General features: G+C 42.8%; 1 protein-coding gene across 3 annotated transcripts in view; it reads left to right on the top strand.

Annotated features, from left to right (window-relative positions):
* Window positions 1-23,016, top strand: part of WDFY1 (WD repeat and FYVE domain containing 1) — a 97,959-nt gene that overhangs the window by 7,802 nt on the left and 67,141 nt on the right. For all 3 annotated transcript variants that reach the window (XR_010109548.1, XR_010109547.1, XM_003818682.5), the window contains exon 2: window positions 19,508-19,575. Coding sequence is in view for 1 of the 3 variants with exons in the window: in XM_003818682.5 (XP_003818730.1) it covers window positions 19,508-19,575 (68 nt within the window). In the remaining 2 variants the exon portion in view is untranslated. The remainder of the gene's footprint in view (window positions 1-19,507; window positions 19,576-23,016) is intronic.

The following is a 23,016-nucleotide window of genomic DNA, read 5'->3' as shown; positions in this document are numbered from 1 at the left end:
CTGTATGCATGTTTGTGTGTGCATGTGCATAAGTGAAAATAAAAAAATTTTTCCTGTTTGAATAGGACAATACCATTTGAGGGGTTATTTACAATCCTAAATTCTTAGAACTGCCTTTGAGTCGTGCCTTTTCTTTATTTCCATATGTGGTTACTTGCAGGTCATGTCAGTGATTAGTTTCACTTAGACATCTTTCCCCTGCTATATTTGAGATCCTCAAGATCGGGTTCATTGATTCACTAGAAAGATTGACACATTATAGTCATACGCATGGCTGTGATTTATCATAGCCAAAAGACGCAAAACAAAATCAGCACATGGGGTGAAATCCAGAGGAAACCAGACACAAGGCTTCCAAGAGTCCTCTTCCTGTGGAGTCACAGGACATGCTAATTCAGATTGAATTAAGGCAACATGTGTGAAATATTGTTTATCAGGGAAGCTCCTTAGAGACTTTATTCAGTGTTAGAGGCTGGTCATGTAGGCGCCCTTGGCTAATGTTCCAAAATTCCAAACTCTCAGAAGGAAGGTAGGTGGTCAACATAAACCACATATTTTATACAGGCATGAAGCACAGTGAGCCATTCTTAGGAGTTAGGGAATGGTGAGGTCCCCTCTGGATAAACAAGGTCCCAGACACCTGCCAAGGGCCAACCTTGCAAGCAAGACTTTCTAAGGACACAGCAGCATCAGGCCTGCTGTGGGAACTTTTTTCTGCCCACCTGCCCATAATTACCCTAGTGTTTGTCCTCATCATCTTTTAAACCTCATTTTTCAAAGCCTATTAACTGGCTTCCCTGAGTTCCAGCATACTGTACTTGGATCTGTCCCACTAATCTCCTATCTTTAACTAGGCTTTTATTGTGTCTTTTTCCTGCTCATGACCTTTCATTAGCTCCTTATTTAATCATGTCTGTAAAAGGACTTTGGGGGCCGGGCGCGGTGGCTCATGCCTGTAATCACAGAACATGGGGAGGCTGAGGCAGGCAGATTACTTGAGGCCAGGAGTTAGAGACCAGCCTGGCCAACATAGTCAAACTCTGTCTCTACTAAAAATACAAAAATTAGCCAGGTGTAGGGGCACATGCCTGTAATCCTCCCAAGAAGCTGGGCTGAGGCACGAGAATTGCTTGAACCCAAGGGGCATAGGTTGCAGTGAGCCAAGATCATGCTGCTGCCCTCCAGCTTGGGCAATAAAGCAAGACTCTGTCCCAAAAAAAAAAAAAAAAAAAAGGACTTTGGGAACCCCATAACTGCTCCCTGCTAAGCTTTATTTCCACCTTCTATCTCTCGTTTATTATGGTTCTTTTGTGTCCAGTGAAGTCAGTGTGTGTTCTGTCCCACTCACACCTGGTACATTTCCCACCTGGGTGCCTTTGCCTCCCTCACCAGGAACCTCACTTGCCCTCTCTCCTGTATTCAGACCCTCCTTCATCTCCTAGATCCACTTCAAGTTCCACGTCCTCCATTGAATAATTCTTCCCAGTCCATCATTCTCTGTCCTTTCTGAGCTTCCTTCAACACTCCTAGTATATTACTGATGATGCCTAGTTAATTACAATTAGGTATTAGTTCCTGTTGCTTTGTGTTTATTCATCTTATCTTCCCACATAGTCTGTACTCCACCAGGTACTGCATAACTAGCTACTGGTTGAATGATACAGACTTAACCATTTCTGCACAGTAGACATTTCCTCTGCTGTGTTTAGCTTTAATAATCTGCTAGTTCTTTCCTAAGAAGCAGATTGTAATATAATGAATGATATTTGTCTCTAGAATTTAGGTATTCATCTTCCCTCTCTACAAAGTATGCTCAGCAAATCTTTCTGAGAGTTGTTAAGACATTATTAGCACATATATACTGATTTCATGATGTATTTTTGTCATACTTCATGGTGAAATAATCTCTTTATTCATTTTTCTTTGTCAACCACATACTACTTTGCTCAAAACACTTCCCTTCAAGGTCAAGGTGAATCTACAGCAGATCACCGTCAAAGAAATTTTAAGTAAAAAGTCACCTGTGTGGATTTTTTTTCTCTTTCTCCTCGTCTTTATACTTGATTTAGACACTTAGCGTCAGTAGAGTCCAGTTGCAAAGGTTAATGGGGAGATGAGGGTGCTTATAGTGCAACCAGTATTGATGGGGGCATTTTTGGTTTCTAGGTTATGGTTTATAGAAAATACAGCCTAGTATGGAATTCCTGGGATACCTGCAGTGTCCCATAGAGGCTTCGTCCTGCTGTGCTGTTCTCCCTCGCCGAAACCCTCTTCTCAGTTTCATTTGCTTGATTAACTCCTTCTCATCCATTAGGACTTCTTGTGCAATGTTTGCCAAATCCCCCAACCCACTATACCACCATCCCCACTCCCTAACATTAATCTACCCTTTTTCTGTCCTCATAGCTCTTACCACATTATATTGTTATTGTTACTCATTTACATATTTGTCTTTACTAATTAAACTTTTTCTGGCTGGGCGCAGTGGCTCACGCCTGTAACCCCAGCACTTTGGGAGGCCGAGGCAGGTGGATCACCTGAGGTCAGGAGTTGGAGACCAGCCTGGCCAACATGGTGAAACCCCATCTCTACTAAAAATACAAAGATTAGCCAGGCATGGTGGCAGATGCCTGTAATCCCAGCTACTGGGGAGGTCGAGGCAGGAGAATCGCTTGAACCCGGGAGGTGGAGGTTGCAGTGGGCTGAGATAGTACCCTTGCACTCCAGCTTGGGTGACAAGAGTGAGACTCTGTCTCAAAAATTAAAAAAATAAAATAAAATTTTTCTAACATGAAAAACAGTGTAAAGCTTATAGTAATGTCTCAAGTGTTAGTTTGAATCAGTCAACAAATCTGTTAGGGAAAAAGAAGCGTGGAACGTAATCTAAAAGTAGGCCACTGTCTGGGCGCGGTGGCTCACGCCTGTAATCCCAGCACTTTGCGGGGCCGAGGTGGGTGAATCACTTAAGGTCAGGAGTTTGACACCAGCCTGGCCAATGTGGTGAGACACCCCATCTCTACTAAAAATACAAAAATTAGCTGGGTGAGGTGTTGTGCGCCTGTAGTCCCAGCTACTCCTTAGGCTAAGGCAGGAGAATTGCTTGAACATGGGAAGCGGAGGTTGCAGTGAGCTGAGATTGTGCCACTTTACTCCAGCCTGGGTGACAGAGTGAGATTCTCTTTCTCAAAAAAAAAGAAAGAAAGAAAAAAAAAAAGGCTGTTATTCCTTATTAGAAACTGTGCTTCTTTGTGATTCCTTTAATTTGTGTTTTAAGACTTCTAGGCCATGGATAGGGTTCGAGACTTTTTTTTTTTTTTTTTTTTGTGGCAGGGTCTCACTCTTGTCTCCCAGGCTGGTGTGCAGTGACACAATCAGAGCTCACTGTAGCCTCCACCTCCTGGGCTCAAACGATCCTTCCACCTCAGCCTCCTGAGTTTGAGACCACAGACATGTACCACCACTCCTTGCTAATTTTTGATTTTTTTTGTAGAGATGGGGGGGGTCTCACTATGTTGCCCAGGCTGGTCTTGAACTCGTGGGCTCAAGTGATCCTCCAGCCTCAGTCTGCCAAGTAGCTGGGATAACAGACGTGTGCCACCATGCCCAGCTAATTTATTTTTATTTTTTGTAGAGACAGGGTCTTGGTATGTTGCCAGGCTGGTCTCAAGCCCCTAGGCTCAAGTGATCCTCCCACCTCGGCCTCCCAGAGTACTGGGATTACAGGTCTGAGCCACTGTGCCTGGCCAGACTTTGTAATGTAAGAAAGTGTTGCCTAGATCCTCCGTGGACTCCAGCCTGTCTAGATTATTCCTGCTCTTCAGTGATTAGAGTGGTTTCTAGGCTTCTTGATGGCACAAGGATCACAAAAAAATATTTTTATGCTAACAGTGAAAAGATTACAGCAAGAATGGTTTGGAGTAAAAAAAAAAAAAAAATCTGCAGGTTTTCAGCCAATCTGGCTTCTGGAAGGGTGATATTTGTTTAAAGGGGGTGCAAATGCTGGGGCCACCCAGTGGCTTCCTCCCTGGATAAAATCTGCCTGTGGCGACATCAGCAGTCTAATTCTTGGTCACAGACCCTTGAAGCTGTCCTGTGGGAGGGGATGGAAATTTCTGTTTTTCTCAGCCAATCTAATTCTTCTCTACAAAATGAGGCTGGTTTCTCTGCCTTTTAATTTAGAGAATAAATTCAATAACAATCTAACATTTTCTCTCCCTGTTACCAAAGGAGAAAGACTTCTTTTTGCAGCAAGAATGAACAGGGCAGAATTCCAGAGACTCGTTGGAAGGAAATTGCTATTTATTCGATAAAAACAGATGGCACTGATAGCTATGTTGTTCCTTCCCCCTTTCAGGCAAACGTCTTAATGTTATAGAAACCATCTAGCATGCCAGAAGTACACTTTTTTTTTTTCCTGTATCCCCTGGAGGTACTGTCAGACTAGGAAAAAATATCCTTTGCTATAGGTGACAGAAATGTTCACAGATTTACCAAGATTTGAAATAGTATCAGCATCCCTAAGAATGACCAGAAAATCAGATTTTCTCAGAATTACTGTTTGCCCAGAGTTTAAAAGAAATCAGGACCTTGGACTTAATTTGTAACATATAGTATGCCCTTTTAAAATGATTAATTGAATGATCTCTTTTTATCAGTTTAGAATTTAAGGATGGTTAAATTGCTTTAATTTAGCTGTTTTTGGAGTGATTAGGGAGTGTTTTTGAGAAAGTTTAAAGAAGATATTCAGTTTCAGAGATGTTGCTGTTTCAGGCCAGGTAGAACTTGGTGTGATTTTATAGAAATAATTATGTGCTAGTTGAGTCTGCTTATTAAAGTGTGGACATCAATTTCAAGGTAATCGACCCGGCGCCATGGCTCATGCCTGTAATCCCAGCACTTTGGGAGGCCGAGGCGGGCGGATCACAATGTCAGGAGATCGAGACCATCCTGGCTAACACGGTGAAACCCTGTCTCTACTAAAAATACAAAAAATTAGCCAGGCGTGGTGGCAGGCACCTGTAGTCCCCAGCTGCTCGGGAGGCTGAGGCAGGAGAATGGCATGAACCTAGGAGGTGGAGCTTGCAGTGAGCCGAGATTGCACCACTGCACTCCAGCCTGGGTGACAGAGTGAGACTTTGTCTCAAAAAAAAAAAAAAAAAAAAAAAAAAGAAAAAGAAAAAAAAAAAAAGGTACTCATACTGGTAATACATACTAGAAAATATGTATTGAACCCAAATGTATATCCTTATGGAATTACAGGTTTAAAAATATTTCCATTGTCCTTTCTGGTATGGGGAAAAAAAAAAAATTAGGCCAGGTGCAGTGGCTCACGCCTGTAATCCCAGCACTTTGGGAGGCCGAGGTAGGTGGACCACTTGAGGCCAGGAGTTCAAGACCAGCCTGGCCAACATGGCGAAACCCTGTCTCTACTAAAAATACAAAAATTAGCTGGGTGTGGTAGTGCATGCCTGTAGTCCCAGCTACTTGGGAAGCTGAGGCAAGAGAATTGCTTGAACCCGGGAGGCAGAGGCTGCAGTGAGCTGAGATCACGCCACTGCCTCCAACCTGTGCAACAGAGCAAGACTCTGTCTCAAAAAAAAAAAAAAAAAAAAGAAAGAAAAATATTAATGACTCCTGCAAGATGCCTCCTGGTTTGTGAGCCAGTGCTTTTCAGAGGAAAAAATTGTACCTTGAATCTATCTTTGCTCCTACTGTATTGTGGCTTAAATAGATGAGGCTTTCAAGACTTAGTGATTCCCTTAAGTGTATTTTAACCTTATTTTTAATTGGCTCTTTGATAGAGTTTAACAGTAGAAATAAAAAGGAATCCTTCTACTTATTATGATCATCAGGCATATCTTTCAGCAGATCAAAGATTAATCTCCCTGGAATAAACACTTTATTCTTAATCATAACTGTGGTTATAACTCCACTTTTCATATATCTACTATAGGAAGGTAAAGCATACAGAAGTTTTATCCTTGGTAGACAGGATAACAAACATTACTATATGATATTTAAGAGTAATAACTTTATTTTGTACTTCAGTGACTGCTTCCATTTTTAAGGATTCAAATTAGCACTTTTGCAAAATGGGAATCCTGTATTTCAATTAAGAGTTGAAATGGAGTTATTCGTACTATCTACTTTAAAATCCTTGGCATTCAATAAATGCCAAATGCTTTTTATTTTTAATTTTAACCTCAGATTCCTATGGTTCTTAAAGGTATATTATTTATTTGGAACAGAAAGCATGGTGTCAGTTAGCTCGTGCTACATAACAAACTACCTCAAAACTCAGTGGCTTAAAACAGCAGGGATTTGTCATTGTTCATGAGCCTACAGGTCACCTAGGCAGTGCTTCTGGCCTCAGCCAGGCTCACTCATACTTGTGGCCAGCCGTGGGCCAGCTCTGCTGAGCTTGGCTGGACTCTTTCTCGTGCCTGGGAGTGAGCTTGCTACAGGCGGGCCGAGGATGGCTTCAGCTGGGACAGTTGAGCTCTCTCCCATGTCGTCATTTGTCCTCTGGTAGGCTGGCCCCTGTGGTTCATGTGACGTGGCAGTCTTCCAAGACACGGAGTGAGAGCAAACCAGGCCTCTGGACCCAGTACTAGCACCCCATTCAGCCACATTTTTTTTAAACATAGCATCACTAGGCAACCCATATTCAAGGCTCAGAGAAATAGGCAAGGCGCTGCGGTTCATGCCTGGGAGGCCAAGGAGGGCGGATCACGTGAGGTCAGGAATTCGAGACCAGTCTGGTCAACATGGTGAAACCCCGTCTCTACTAAAAATACACAAACTTAGCCTGGCGTGGTGGCGCATGCCTGTAATCCCAGCTACTCAGGAGGCTGAGGCAAGAGAATCGCCTGAACCCGGGAGGTGAAGGTTGCAGTGAGCCGAGATCAAGCCATTGCACTCCAGCCTGGGTGACAGAACCGGACTCCGTCTCAAAACAAAAACAAGGCTCAGAGAAATATATTCCATCTCTTGATGGAAAGAGCTGCAAAGTGGCTGATTGTAAGGAGCATGGATGCAGGGAGGAGTAAAGAATTGAGCACATTGTGTTTTAAATTGTTTCACCACAGGCACTTACATACAATATCGCACGCTGTAGCTAGATTGGGCTAAATCTAGAGCTGGAGGTAGCGAGAGACTTTGTTGGAATCACCACTCCTATTTAGCACAGAGGTCAGTATTTCTTTGAACCAAGTGAGCTTTGAAGTTAGACCTGAACTTTTCCATACTCTGATTTATTTGGGGGGAAAAAGTAATTTAATGCTTCTTGTTTCCTTATTGTTTAGGAGTTACTGCTTTGGAGGATAAAGTGTGGATTTCTAAAAAGCCTTTAAAAAAGTTTTACTTACTTTTTTAAGTAAGGCTGCTTTGCTTTGAATTGTTTACTTTGATAATGTTTTAAAGATGAACTTTCACCATCTTCTGATAAGAGAGAAAGTCAAACAACTAACTGAAGTCAGTCTGATGCAGTGCTGCTGTTGGTTTGTGTGATTTTCAGATCGTATCTCTCCTTGCTTCTGCTTCCTTAAGTGTAAAATGAAGGCAGAAGCGCCTGTCATCCCTGCCATCAGGATGTGGCACCTCGTTCTCAACAGACCACAAGCTTTTCATGAATCTTTATTTTTTTAAATTTTTTTTAGAGAAGGTGGTAGAGGGAAGTTCAGGGAGGTGCAAGGAGGTGGGAAATCACAGAGTTGCTTTTCATGAATCTTGATGTGTGTCTAGAATGCAGGAACATTCTTGTGTGTGCCACAACAGTTCAGTGTTGTGAGCTTGCAGGAAGTTAAGCAGGAGGCTGGGCACGGTGGCTCATGCCTGTAATCCCAGCACTTTGGGAGATCGAGGTGGGCGGATCACCTGAGGTCAGGAGTTCAAGACCAGCCTGCCCAACGTGGTGAAACCCCATCTCTACTAAAAATACAAAAATTAGCTGGGCATGGTGGTGGGTGCCTGTAATCCCAGCTACTAGAGGGGCTGAGGCAGGAGAATCGCTTGAACCCGGGAGGCGGAGGTTGCAGTGAGAAGAGATCTCACCATCACACTCCAGCCTGGGCATAAAGAGCAAAACTCTGTCTCAAAAACAAAAAACAAAAAACAGAAAGAAAAAAAAAAAAGAAGTTAGACAGGGACGCATGCTGATGGAGAGGCACAGTTTATTGCCTTATAACTTTCAGGCCCAAGAGCTAGGTGCCTTTTGGGAGCATCTTCTCCTTCACTGTCCTTCTGCATCTGATGTCTTGGCCAGCTCCGCTGGCTCTGCCTTCTGCTCACTGCTCCTTTGGGAACGATGCTATCAAGGCCCCTGGCTACCCAGGCACCTCTAGTCTGGTGTCCAGGTCCATGTCTCCTTTTTGGTCCTGGGGCTCTCTCACCCCCCAGCAATAACATCTGCAGACATGTTGAATCCCCTAATAGACTCACTGGGGGCAGATGGTGCTCCAGAATCCCAAGCCTGACCCAAGGCACAAGTTCATTTGAAGGCCAGCATAGGCCAGGGTGAGTATACTCAGCGATGGACAACTGAAGCCTCTGGTATCTGCCTTATGGAAAAAAGGAAAGTTGTGCCACTATATTTGAAATTGCTTCTGATTCCAATGACTTCTGTTTTTGCTTTTGGTGGGGACAGCAATTTAAAGGATAGACTCTTAGGGAGTGGAACATTTTAACATGTAGAATTTTAGGTAGCCACTCTTGAAAATCACATAAAATAAGTCCCTAAGTGCCTCAAGGCTCATTGCGCAAAGTGTTTAATTGTGGCTCACTGGGGAGGTCGGTCAGCAGGTATCCTGCTGTTCTGCCAGAACTCAGCCTCCGCATCTTTTCTCTGGGGTTCTCACAAGGAGCCCAAGACATTGTCTGCCTTGGAGGTGGGTTCTCTTCTCCTCCCCTTCTCCTGTCCTTTATCAGCCTCCCTACCTGCCCTGCCCAGCCTGATGTAGTGTGGTTGCATAATTTAGTTATATGATTTGATACAAGCATACCTTGTTTTATTGTGCTTCTCAGATACTGCATTTTGTACACATTGAAGGTTTATGGCAACCATGCACCAGGCAAGTCTATCTGTGCCATTTTTCCAATACATTGTGCTCACTTTGTGTCTCTGTGTCACATTTTGGTAATTCTTGCAATATTCCAAACTTTATTATTATATCTGTTGTGGTGGTCTGTGTTCAGTGATCTTTGATATTACTATTGTAATTGTTTTGGGGAGCCACAAACTGTGCCCACATAAGATGGCAAACTTAAATGATAGTGTGTGTGATCTGAATACTCCATCAACGGGCTGTTACCCTATGTCTGTCTGTCTGTCTCTCTCTCCCTCCCTCTTTCCCTCCCTCCCTCCTTTCCCCCTTTCCCCCCAGGCCTCCTTATTCCCTGAGACACAACAATATTGAAATTAGGCCAGTGAATAACCCTACAATAGCCTCTGAGTGTTCAAGTGAAAGGAAGAGTCACATATCTCTAAATCAAACGTTAGAAATGATTAAGCTTAGTGAGGAAGGCACATCAAAAGCTGAGACAGGCCGAAAGCTAGGCCTTTTGCACCGAACAGCCAAGTTATGGATGCAAATGAAAAGTTCTTGAAGGAAATTAAAAGTGCTAATCTAGTGAAAACATGAATAAGAAAGCAAAACAGCCTTATCGATGATACGGAGAAAGGTTTAGTGATCTGAATAGAAGATCAGTAGCTGGGATTACAGGCACCCACCACCATGCCCAGCTAATTTTTGTATTTTTAGTAGAGATGGGGTTTCACCACGTTGGGCAGGCTGGTCGTGAACTCCTGACCTCAGGTGATCCGCCCACCTCGATCTCCCAAAGTGCTGGGATTACAGGCATGAGCCACCGTGCCCAGCCTCCTGCTTAACTTCCTGCAAGCTCACAACACTGAACTGTTGTGGCACACACAAGAATGTTCCTGCATTCTAGACACACATTCTCTTAAGCCAAAGCCTCATCCAGAGCAAGGCCTTAATCCTCTTCGATTTTATGAAGCCTGAGAGGGGTGAGGAAGCTACAGAATAAAAGTTTGAAGCTAGCAGAATTGGCACATTAGGTTTAAGGAAAGAAGCAGTCTACATAACATAAAAGTACAAAGTGAAGCATCAAGTGCTAATGTAGAAGCTGCAGCAAGTTATCCAGAAGATCTAGCAAAGATAATTGGCAAAAGCAATTACATTAAACAATAGATTTTCAATGCAGACCAAACAATTCTTTTGGAAGAAGATGCCATCTAGGACTTTCATAGCTAGAGAAGTCAGTGCCTGGCTTCAAAGCTCCGAAAGATAGGTTGACTTTCTTCTGTGGCTAATGCAGCTGGTAACTTTAAGTTGAAGTCATTGCTCATTAACCATTCCAAAAATCCTAAGACCATTAAGAATTATGTTAAGTCTACTTTGCCATGTGCTCTATAAATGGAACAACAAAGCCTGGATGACAACATGTGTGTTGACAGCATGGTTTACTGAATATTTTAGGCCCATTGTTGAGACCTACTGCTCAGAAAAAAAGATTCCTTTCAAAATATTATTGCTTGTTGGCCGGAAACGGTGGCTCACACCTGTAATACCAGCACTTTGGGAGGCCGAAGCAGACAGATCACTTGAGGTCAGGAGTTCGACACCAGCCTGGCCAACATGGCAAAACCCCGGCTCTACTAAAAATACAAAAATTAGCCAGGCACAGTTTTGCACATCTGTAAGTCCAGCTGCTCAGGAGGCTGAAGCATGAGAATCGCTTGAGCCTAGGAGGCAGAGGTTTCAGTGAGCTGAGATTGTGCCACTGCACTCCAGCCTGGGTGATGGAGTGAGACTCTGTTTCAAAAATACACATATATACACACACACACACACACACATATTTGTATATATATGAAATACACACACATATATATGTAAATGTATGTATATTTGCTTATTGAAAATGCATCTAGTCACCCAAGAACTCTGAGGATGGAGACATACCATGAGATTAATGTTGTTTTTCATGCCTGCTAATACAACACTCATTCTGTAGCTCATGGATCAAGGAGTAATTTCAATTTTCAAGTTTTGTGATTTAAAAAATACACTTTTGCTGGGCATACTGGCTCATGGTTGTAGTCTCAGCACTTTGGGAGGCTGAGGTGGCAGGATCACTTGAGTGACCAGCCTGGGCAGTAGAATGAGACTTTATAAAAGCCTTAAAAAAGTTAGCCAGGTGTCGTGGTGTGTGCCTGTAGTCCCAGTTACTGGGGAACCTGAGGTGGGAGGATCCCTGGAGCCTGGGAAGCATAGGTTGCAGTGAGCCTTGATTGTGCTACTGCACTCCAGCCTGAGTAACCGACGGAGACCCTGTCTCAAAAGAAAATGTTTTTATAAGGCTATAACTGCCGTAGATAGTGCCTCTGATAGAGCTGGGCAAAGTAAGTTGAAAACCTTCTGGAAAGGATTCACCATTCTAGATGTCATTAAGAACATTCATGATTCTTGAGAGAAGGTTAAACTGTCAGTATTAACAGGAATTTGGAAGAAGTTGATTCCAGCCCTCATGGATAACTTTGAGGGGTTCAAGCCTTCAGTAACTGCAGATGTGGAAATAGCAAGAGAATTAGAATTAGAAGTGGAACATATAGATGTGACTGAATTGTTGTAATCTCATGATAAAAGCTGAATGTTTAAAGAGTTTCATATGGATGAGCAAAGAACGTGGTTTCTTGAGATGGAATCGACATCTAATGAAGATGCAGTGAACATTGTTGAAATGGCAGCAAAAGATTTAGAATATTCCATAAACTTAGTTGATGGAGGAGCAGCAGGCATTAAGAAGATTGACTCCAATTTTGAAAGAAGTTCTATTATGGGTAAAATGCTATTAAATTGCATTGCATGCTACAGAGAAGTCTTTTGGGAAAGGAAGAGTCAATCGATGCAACAAACTTCTTGGTTGTCTTATTTTAAGAAGTTGCCACAGCCACGCCAACCTTCATCAACAACCATCCTGATGGATCAGCAGCATCAACATTGAGGCAGGACCCTCCACCAGCAAAATGATTACCCCTCGCTGAAGGTTCAGATGATCGTTAACTTTTTTTTAGCAATAAAGTATTTTAAAACTAAGGTATGTACATTGATTTTTAGATGTAATGCTACTGCACACTTAACAGACTATAGTGTAACTACAGCTTGCATATGGGAAACCAAAAATTTGTGTGACTCACTTTGTTGCGACATTTGCTTTATTGTGATAAACCTGCAATATCTCTGAGGGTTATAATAATCTCTGTGTTATGTTTTTTTTTTTTTTTTAGGAACAAAAAAGCTGACCATTTCATAAACATTTTATCGGGGCTCCAGGACTTCATAACTGTTTGTAATGATTATATAAGCTATTGAATTACTCTATCATTAACCCATTTCATTCTTTAACATATTTTCCCCATTTTTACTCCTTGGATACAGCTTATATGAAGTTTTTTAAATTTGTAGTTCTTTTTTTATTCTATTAAATGATTTCTATAGAACCAATTTCCAAGCCTGGAATTCCTTAATCAAAGTTTATCATTAGTGTTGTTGTCATTATTATTGGGCAGGTGTATTTGTTTCTCTCTATATTGGAGCAAAATTCTTGCCAAATAGTTAGTTCTAATTTACAATTCTGACAAAGAAGTATGAGAGCCCTAGAAGTGGCATTTTGTTACTGTTTTGAGTTGTTTCTTTGCTTTCCCTGCACAGCAGTACATTTTAAAAACATTTTAATCTGAAATATTTAGCATAAAAAAGAATCAATTTTGGAATTTTATTTACTTGGAAAATAAATGAATCATCTACAGTGCTGAACAATGATAAACAAATAAAGTCATGGGGCCAGGTGCGGTGGCTCACACCTGTAATCCCAGCACTTTGGGAGGCCGAGGCGGGCAGATCACTTGAGGCCAGGAGTCCAAGACCAGCCTGGCCAACATGGTGAAACCCTGTCTGTACTAAAAATACAAAAATTAGCCAGGCATGGTGACACATGCCTGTAATCTCAGCTGCTGGGGAGGCTGAGGCATGAGAATCGCTTGAACCCAGGAGGCAGAGGTTACAGTGAGCTGAACTCGTGCCGTACCACTCCAGCCTGGGTGATGGAGTGAGACTCTGTTTAATAAATAAATAAAGTGATGGTAGTGGCGTGCATACCCTGTAAGTTATATATGTATAACATAGTCATATATGGAGATACCTTTTCTCATCTGTTCCTGGAAGATATTGCAGCTATATGCAAGTCCTTGCTTCTCTAAAAGTGCAGAGGAGATAGATGGTAGAAGCCCTCCACAGGAATGGTAGCATGGAGAAGTTTGGAAAAGATTTATTAGGCTCTGAAAGCAATGACACATTTCCTTTCTAAGGATCTTTTGGAAAAATATCAGACTATTGTTTTAAAACAACTTAAAAATAGAGCTTGGAAAAGAATGAACACGTTTCTAAGGTTGTGGTTTTAAGGAAAGATTTCTTTTCCCCAGATTGATGTGGTCCTGGAATATAAAAGAAAATCCAGCCATTAGAAAAATGGGCAGAATAAGCAGCAGGAAAAACATAAGATGAGTTTATGTGGGTGTAAAATTGTCAAAATATTAAAGGAAAACATAAGCTGTTTTATCTTAGTGGAGAGAGTGGTTTAGACATTCAATCTAGACAGAAAATATTGTGATTTATACAAAAAATAATACCATCTGATCTTGACACTTTAGTGATTAGACGGTTTATTTATTTATTTATTTTTTTGAGACGGAGTCTTGCTCTGTCGCCCAGGCTGGAGTGCAGTGGCGCGATCTCGGCTCACTGCAAGCTCCGCCTCCCAGGTTCATGCCATTCTCCTGCCTCAGCCTCCCGAGTAGCTGGGACTACAGGTGCCCGCCACCACGCCTGGCTAATTTTTTGTATTTTTAGTAGAGACAGGGTTTCACCATGTTAGCCAGGATGGTCTCGATCTCCTGACCTCATGATCCACCCGCCTCGGCCTCCCAAAGTGCTGGGATTACAGTTTATTAATATTATCCTAGACTTTGAAATAGTTTGCTCCTGTAAATATTACTAAACTATTATTATGTTGCTTTCAACTTACTGAATAGTAGATTTTACTTCCAATTTACTGGATAGTAATTTTTTAGTCTGGAATTTGTTGTATTTTAAATAAGTGGCCCAACTTAAAACTATTTTTACAACCATTTGGTAAATATTCTGGACATAATACAAAATACATTCGTATATTACTCATAGAAATGAGCATCTCTGTTTAATAGGTTCTTGGGGTACAATAGTGTTAAGGGTTAAACTTTGGTTTGATTTAGTCTTGGAAGAGGAAGGGTCTGGTTTGAAAAGAGATGGAAGGGAATGCCAGATGAAGGTGTAAAGACAAAGGTAGCGCCAACCATCCAGGCCAGTTGCCTCATTTGGAACCTGATTCCCAGACAAGGAGGGCCTTCTCTCAGCTGGGATGTGACCGACAGTTTTCAAACAAAAAGCCTAAGAGATCGTGGAAGTCTTGACAATTTCCTAGTTTATTAGATGGGTCCCAGCATAGGCCCAATTTGTGCCAACCAAACTATATGCTAATGTTTGTCTTCCAAAGGAAGTAATACTGTGTTCAAAATGCTGGAGTCTAAGTAGGTTCGATTTTGACTTTGGGCTAGTTTAAGTATTCTAAAGCTGTATGAAATTAACATTAGACTTTCCAGGTTAAATACTTGGTTGGAAGAGACAACCTTTAAGATTTTCTCCTCCCAGCAGAGTTCTCTGATTTCTGAATTGTGCCCTTCTTTCCATGAGCACTGAGCAAGAGCACATGCCACTAGATCCTTTGAGCCACCTACACATTCATGACCTAAGATTGCTGGAATTGATTTGAAGAGTTTTAGAACATGTCAGCATTCTGTTCTTCCTTTGACCTAAGAAACCCGAACACACAGGCAGCTGGCAGGTTTACTTTGTGATTGTACGAATGAAGCCTGTGAGTGTGAAGTGCTGCTGCATGAATCCTTGATCTCCAGGTGCCTTGGCCTTTGTCACTGTGTGTTTGGAGGTGGAGGAGAATCCTTGAACAGAGTTAATGCTTAGCAGGAAGTTGGCCTCTTGTTTATTTCAATGGTTTTGGCTTCATCCCCTATGTCGGAATGTATCCATAAACATTCTGATTTAAGTAATATGGAATATAGTCAACCCACTGCAATAATATATTGGCTGTTCATGTTTAAGGATCATCATTGGATAGAAGCATCCACTGATTCTTTTAGATGAAGAAGTTATGCTGAAATGGCATCCATCCTGTGATCTGCTCAGAAAACACTGTCTGGAGAGAAGAGTTCTTGGTAGGGTGGGGAGGAAGGTGGATTTAGGGCATAACCTGAGCTGGACGTATTCAGGGAACGTGAGGATGACAGCTCACTGGGATGCAGGCTCTGGGATGGGGAGTCATAGGCGCTAAGGTTGTCAGTTGAATCTGGATTTGAGATAACCACTGGTGGGTTCTGAGCATAGGGGCACTGTGATCCAGGCGGCTCCTTGGGAGAGGTAGCTGGGGGTCAGCACACTGGAGGTGGAGCAGAGGGAGGCAAGAGTCCACTACTCCTGTGAGAGCAGGCCTACTGCTGTGTGAAAGATGGGACCTAGACTGTGGTAGTCACGCTGAGGATGACAAATGAGGATGGCAAACGTGATATATGGGAATTATCGTTTAATTCTTAAAAAACAAACAGCGACACCATTAACACACCCAAAGGAATGAGCAACAGCCAGGTGTGGTGGTACACGTCTGTAGTCCCAGCTGCTCAGGAGGCTGAGGTGGGAGGATCACTTGAGCCCAGGAGTTCGAGGCTTCAGCGAGCTATGATCACACCACTACACTCCACCCTGGGTGACGGAGCGAAACCCTGTCAAAAAAAAAAAATCTTTAAAATATCCTCAAGTATCTATACATATCTTTTAGTTTGAATTAGGATTTAAGTAAGTCTACCTATTTTAATTGCTGGATAGACCTCTAAAATCTCTTTAATCATAGGTTTGTTCTTCCTCTCTATTTTTTTTTCCCTTGCAAATTATTTGTAGAAGAAAGTGAGTCATTTCTCTATGGAGTTTCCTGCAGTCTTGACTTTGCTGAATGGTGCTCAGTATGTTCCCATGTCCTCTGTATTTCCTATCAATTGGTTGGTGGATCTAAAGGATTATCCAGTTGTGTTAGCCCTAAGGCTTATTTCTATCCAGTTCACATACGGAATAGCATTAATCTCACTGTGGTGCTAGGTCATCTTATTTGTTTGGATAAATAAAGACCAACTACTAGTTTTACTTTTAATTATATATAATAGTGTGTACAGATCTTAGGTAGAGTTGGACAGGTTCTAACAAATACATATATCCATGGTTACCAACACCCGGAGCCTTGATGTTCCCCTAGAAAGTTTTCTCTCTTCTGATTGCATTCAGTCCTCCTCTTACCCCAGAAGCAACCACTATTCTGATTGTCCCTCTGGTCTCTGATCAGTTTGACTTGTATTTTTTGTTGTTGTTTTACATCAGTGATTTTAATAAAGAAAAACAGACTTCTGAGGGAAGGTAACCAGGCCCACTGGTCCGCAGTCCTGTAAACAAAGCGATGTGATGCTTAGCTGAAGGCGAGGATAGCCACTGTCGAGAGTACCTTGTCTTCCGTATGGTTCAGCCACTCTCTGTTTTAAGCAAAGATAAGCCTTGCCCATCTTTTTCCCTTGAGGAGGGATGCATCCACTGAGGCAAGGGCCAAACTCCATTTTTCACGAGATGGTTTTACTTTGAGCTCCATTTTCTCCTCAGGATCGTGCACCAGCCATGCCTGGTGAGACTTTGTTTTATTGCAAGGTTTCCTGCAAGGTTTCCCACAGCTGGCGTGTTCACACACAACAGGGCACTCTTACTCCTGAAAGGAGACTGTGGCTCTGGAGGTTACATACAGCTGTGCAGGTTCCACCCTGTTCTTCTCTTGGGCAGCAACCCGTGTCCCTTTCTTGGATATGTTTTCATGTGCTGCTGAAAATCATCTTTCGATGTAAATATTTTCTGGCATACTGCACATGTTATTAATATTTCCTTCTTAGGAGTTTCTCTCACGTTTCAGAAGTTCTATGTTTTGGCCACCAGGGAACATCCCTTTGCTATATACTGTGCAGCCCTCATGGGCCTGGCCGCGTGGGCCCAGCCTGCTGGGTGCAGTGGGTGCTTCCTGATCCCCCCGGGCACACTTGAGCAGCGGGTCACTGCTGTGCTGGCCCTGGTGGATGTCCAGCTGCTGATGCTTCTTAAAGATCTTCTGACAGCCTTCAAATCGCATACCTGTTGTCTTTGTGCATTTTCATGTTTGCGTTGAAAATATTTCTTCAAGTTTGATTTTGTGTTGAATTTGTGCTTATAGCCACCAGCTGCACAGCTTTCCTCCAGTGTGAATGAGGACGCGGGGACTCAGGTGGGAGTCCCTGACGAAGGTCTTTTCATGCCCTTCATTGCCACAAACAAATGGTTTCTGCCTTGTGCTTGCATGGGTCTGGCTTGCAGGCCTTGTGGTAATTGGCACTGCGTCGAGGAGAGTGGATGAACCTCCTGGGAAGTGCTATGGTCAGGGTGTGTGAGGGTCTCCCTGGTCTCAAGGGTCAGGGAGGACACTGCCTCCAGGACACTCTGCCTATGCATCCCACCACCCAGTTTTACTTGTCTTGGCCTCAAAACTGGAAACATATGGTATCAATATTTAGGCTTCATGTATTTTAGGTTAAGGGTGTAAGGATTTATTCAGCTCCTACTTATGCCAGAATCTACATTGCCGTTAGAAATACAAAAATGGGTCAGGTGTGGTGGCTCATGCCTCTAATACAGCACCTTGGGGTCCTGAGGTGGGAGGATTGCTTGAGCTTGGGAAGTCAAGGCTGCTATGAGCCGTGATTGCACCACTGCACTCCAGCCTGGGCCACAGAGCAAGACTGCATCTTAAAAAATAATAAATAAGGGCCGAGTGTGATGATTCACACCTGTAATCCCAGCACTTTGGAAGGCCAAGGCAGGCGGATCACTTGAGGTCAGGAGTTAGTGACCAGCCTGGCCAACATAATGAAACCCCATCTCTACTAAAAATACAAAAATTAGCTGGGTGTGGTGGCGTGCACCTGTAATCCCAGCTACTTGAGAGGCTGAGGCAGGAGAATCCCTTGAACCCGGGAGGTGGCGGTTGCAGTGAGCCGAGATCGTGCCACTGCACTCCAACCTGGGTGACAGAGTGAGACACTGTCTCATAAATAAATAATGAATGAGAAACATAAAAGTGATTGTCACCGAGTTGGCAGTGGGGACAATAAGGTGGTTATGAGTAACTACAGAGGCAGAGCAGGGCGATCACCTGTGGAATCCCCAGTGTCCTAGGGATGCAGGAGATGGAGAGGCCTGGCACCCAGAGGCCCTGAGAGTGCAGGAGCAGGAACTGCAGGGCTCCCATTGTTTCTCTGAGGTCATAAACCTGAATATTAAACTTTGGCTATTTTGGTCGTTTGTCATTTTCCTGTGTGGGCACAGGATTTCCTCATCGCCCTGTGCATGTTCCGATGAAAGAGGGCCCCAGAGATGTGGAGTGGAATGATTTCCTCTGGGGAGCAGAAGGCAGAATTGCCATGCCCAAGCCCGAGCCTGCTGTGTGCTCCTGGTGTGCGTGGCGCCCCTCTCCATGCCACTCCTCCATGAGCCTCTTCCCACTCACAGCCACCGCCTTCCTCTCGGCCCAGACGGTCAACCACCAAGTGCACATAATTTGTTTTTACCTGGAAAAGCAGTTAACAGTTCTGTTTTCTTTCTATGTCATTTTGTAATGAACATTTGTTTTTCTTTTTTTTTTTTGAGACAGAGTCTCACTCTGTAGCCCAGGCTGGAGTGCAGTGGCGCGATCTCAGCTCACTGTAAGCTCTGCCTCCCGGGTTCATGCCATTCTTCTGCCTCAGGCTCCTGAGTAGCTGGGACTACAGGTGCCCACCACCATGCCCGGCTAAATGTTTTTTGTATTTTTAGTAGAGACGGGGTTTCACCATGTTAGCCAAGATGGTCTTGATCTCCTGACCTCGTGATCCGCCTGCCTCGGCCTCCCAATGTGCTGGGATTATAGGCATGAGACACCGCGCCTGGCCGAACATTTTCATATTATTGAAATGATTTGAAATCCTGACTCCTAGGTACTGCATAACTTACCTTATATCATCATACTTTATGTGACTATATATAGTATGTATATGTATATGGTGTGCATATACGATATGCTATATATGTATCTGTATATAATATATATGTTATATACTATATATGTATGTGTACATGTATGTATATATTTGTCCAGTTTGTCCAGTTAGTTTTATAAGGTCAGTTAGGAAATAGTGTTAAACAAATTTTAAAAATTAAGTTCTCATGGAACACAAAAGATAAAATTACTAAAAACTACTCTATTTTTTCTTTTCTTTTCTCCACAGAACCATCCGGGTATGGCTGAAAAGAGACAGTGGTCAATACTGGCCCAGCATTTACCACACAATGGCCGGTAAGTAGCTGAACTGTTCCATTTGAGAGAAATGTCTCTAATGTTTTTGATGATTTAAATTTCAAAATGTCGGCTGAGCATGGTGGCTCACACCTGTAATCCCAGCACTTTGAGAGGCCAAGGCGGGTAGATCACCTGGGGTCAGGAGTTTGAGACCAGACTGACCAACATGGTGAAAGCCCGTCTCTACTAAAAATACAAAATTAGCTGGGCGTGGTGGTGTGCACCTGTAATCCCAGCTACTTGGGAGGCTGAGGCAGGAGAATCACTTAAATCTGGAGTTGGAGGTTGCAGTGGGTCAAGGTTGCTCCACCGCACTCCAGCCTGGGCGACAGAGCGAGACTCCATCTCAAAAAAAAAAATAAATAAGTTTCAAAATGTCTGATTAAATATTGCTGCTAGATTTCAAAATGAGTTTCTTAGTTGCCTAATACCTCTGACAGGCTGTAATAAACTGCAGGAAAAGTCCTTTTCTTTTGCAAAGGAAGTTGAGTCTCTGGCTTAACTGAAGCAGACTTGAGCAAAACTGAAAAAAAAATAGGAAAATGAACATGTTCTCCTCAGTTTTTCTTTGTCTTAATTTGGCCAACTTACATTAGTAGTAACTTTGTCCTTTATGGTAGCCGATATCAACACTAAAAAAGGACTGTGCCCTCCATAGCGTCATGACTACCTTTGCCCAACCTTTTCACCAACCTCTGGACCTATTGAGAGACATGGTCCAAGGTACAACACATTCTAAATAGACAATTTTCTCAGCAGTCAGGTATGTTCTATAAATAAATCTGGACGATGAATCTTCTGCTTTGAGACTTTAAAGCAGCCCTGGAGGCCGGGCTTGGTGGCTCATGCCCGTAATCCCAGCACTTTGGGAGGCCAAGGCGGGCGGATCACCTGAGGTTGGGAGTTGGAGACCAGCCTGGCCAACATGATGAAACCCCATCTCTACTAAAAATACAAAATTAGCCGGGCATGGTGGCACATGCCTGTAATCCCAGCTACTCAAGAGGCTGAGGCAGGAGAATCGCTTCAATCCAGGAGGCAGAGGTTGTGGTGAGCTGAAATCACACCACTGCACTCCAGCCTGGGCAACAAGAGCGAAACTCCGTATCAAAAAAAAAAAAAAGCAGCCCTGGGATATACCAACATAAGATGACACATAAACTTTAGCCCTTCATGTGAATCTAAGCAGCGTCACCATCCTTGTCTCCCACTTCCTTTCTTCAACCTTTCCTGAAAAGAAAGCCCTGTAGAGAATGCCTGGATGTCATCAAAGTTCAAATGGGGAGTCAACTCCGTTATGCCAAGTAGCCAGACAGGAAGCCTCTGTAGCTGCTAATTTCCTTGAGGTTTCGTCCTTAATCAGTGATTTTCTTCAGTTAAGCGTTTTAATACACAGAGGACACCCCCCTAAGAAAAGAAAAAAGGCTTTAGTGCATGCGTGATGATTTGTTACTGAAGACCATTATCAAGTTTTCCAAAGAAGAGCTCTTGACAGTGGTTGCAGATGCTGCTGATGCTGTCCACTGCTTTCTTAAGAGGTATTCCAGGGCTGTGGAGTTTGTTATAAAGACAGAGCAGCCAGTTATTCAGCAAACTGCATCTCATCAGCTTGAGTCATCCTTTCAGGCACCTCTCTCCTCTGGTAGCACTTTCTCCTTTATACATATTTCATTGTGCATGCAGCATTTAGATTCTGTAATAATTTTCACAAAAAGTTAGTAGTTTATTAGGATTTTTTATTTTTCTGCCTTCTACCAACAGCCTGGGCAGGCTGGCCAGCTTCTCTGTCTTGGTAGTCATTCAGTGAAATTGAGAGAGACCTTTTGGAACCCAGGTATAAAGATAACTCTTATGAAAGGAAGAGTGAAGGCTTATAATACATAAGACATTTGAAGACTTCTTGAAAACCTGATCATAATTTATTGTGCCAAGCAGTGGCATCTCTTCTGTTACCCATGTCTGCATGTACTGTGGATGCGTAACCTTGGTTCTCACACTAAATTCTCACCTTGAGATATGAAGTAACTAATGTCTTAGTGAAGGTGCTTATGGAGCCTGTCTGATAAATTTACTTTGGAAATTTTGGCAGCAGGGCAGAGATAGGTGGGACATCCTGGTTCTCTGAGCCCACCTATTACCCAACCCACCCCAGTCTCCCAAAAAGACTTCTGTTAGGCTAACTCCTTTCTTTCTAGTGGCCCAGAGATAGATCTGAGAGCTGGAAGTAGCAACAGCCTGAGGAACGCATATCAGTGCTGGGAAATGTTTTGTCATCATTGGGGAAAATTTTGTTAATACTATGGCTCTTATGCTTCCCACTCTTCCCTTCCTCCATCATTAGCATTTTGGTCATAGCTCAATCTCTCTGAGTCCTTAACCTTGAAGTTCATGCTCATTAGAATAGAGACAGAGACTAGAGGGATTTCGTCCCATATTTAGTTCAGTTACTCCTTGACTTGCATTTCCCCCAAATAGTACAACTTTGTAATTAATTTCTCTCCCAGGACACCAAAACCTAGCAGTAGAAATGTGTGTGTTCTCTTGGCTGTTAGATCTCGGGCAAGTGGCAGTGGATCTCTCTGTCTTCAGCCTTTTCTAACTTGGCTTAACTGTCCCCTCCTGAAGGAGCTTCTAGCTCAAGAAGGAGGAACTTGAAAGAACAGACACAGCTTCGCAGTGGGTAGTCGACACCTACATGTTTGTATCTGCACATGTTCAGTGTGTTACTTCTAGATGCTTCTTTATTGCTTCTATTTGGACCTGTATCTGCTGATAAAACTGCAGGTACACCACAAGAAGAAAACAGAGTGAATGCATTGTGAGAAGTAACTGCATGTCTGTTTTAGAATGACTTTTTATTTCAAAATTAAATTTAGGATACAAAAAGAAGGATGCCATGTTAGTTCTAAAAGCTATCCGCAGATTATCCAATTTAGGATGTCTTAGTGGTTATATCCACCAATTTAAACTTTTTCCTGTGACTTGACAGAGTGATCAATAAGCCAAGCCTTAGTATATTGCTATATGCAGTCCAATTGTGTTCTATAACATTACCTCACATAAAAAAAAAAACTTTCAGAATCTGCTTTAGCTGAAGAAAAATGGTAACTCTTGGCTTCTATCTTTACTGTGTACTTCATGCCTTTTTTTGGTAATATAATTTTATGAAACCATCACAACAGCTATGCAAGGCAGATAATGTTTTTACCATTTTGTGAATAAGCAAGCTGAGGTTAGAAGGGTTGATTGCTTGTCATTGGAATTCCAATCCATGCTCATCTATGACTCCAAACCTATGCTTCTCACCACAGTGATGGGTAGGTCTACAAACTTTTTATGCAAAGGGCCAGACAGTAAACATTTGGACTATGTGGGCCAATCTCTGTGGCACTTACTCAATTCTGCCTTCCTATCATGCAAGGAGTCATAAACAAGACA

Source organism: Pan paniscus, chromosome 13, assembly GCF_029289425.2.
Source record: "Pan paniscus chromosome 13, NHGRI_mPanPan1-v2.0_pri, whole genome shotgun sequence".
NCBI lineage: Eukaryota > Metazoa > Chordata > Mammalia > Primates > Hominidae > Pan > Pan paniscus.
Note: the sequence above shows the minus strand (reverse complement) of the source record. Positions and strands in the feature narration are given on the sequence as shown.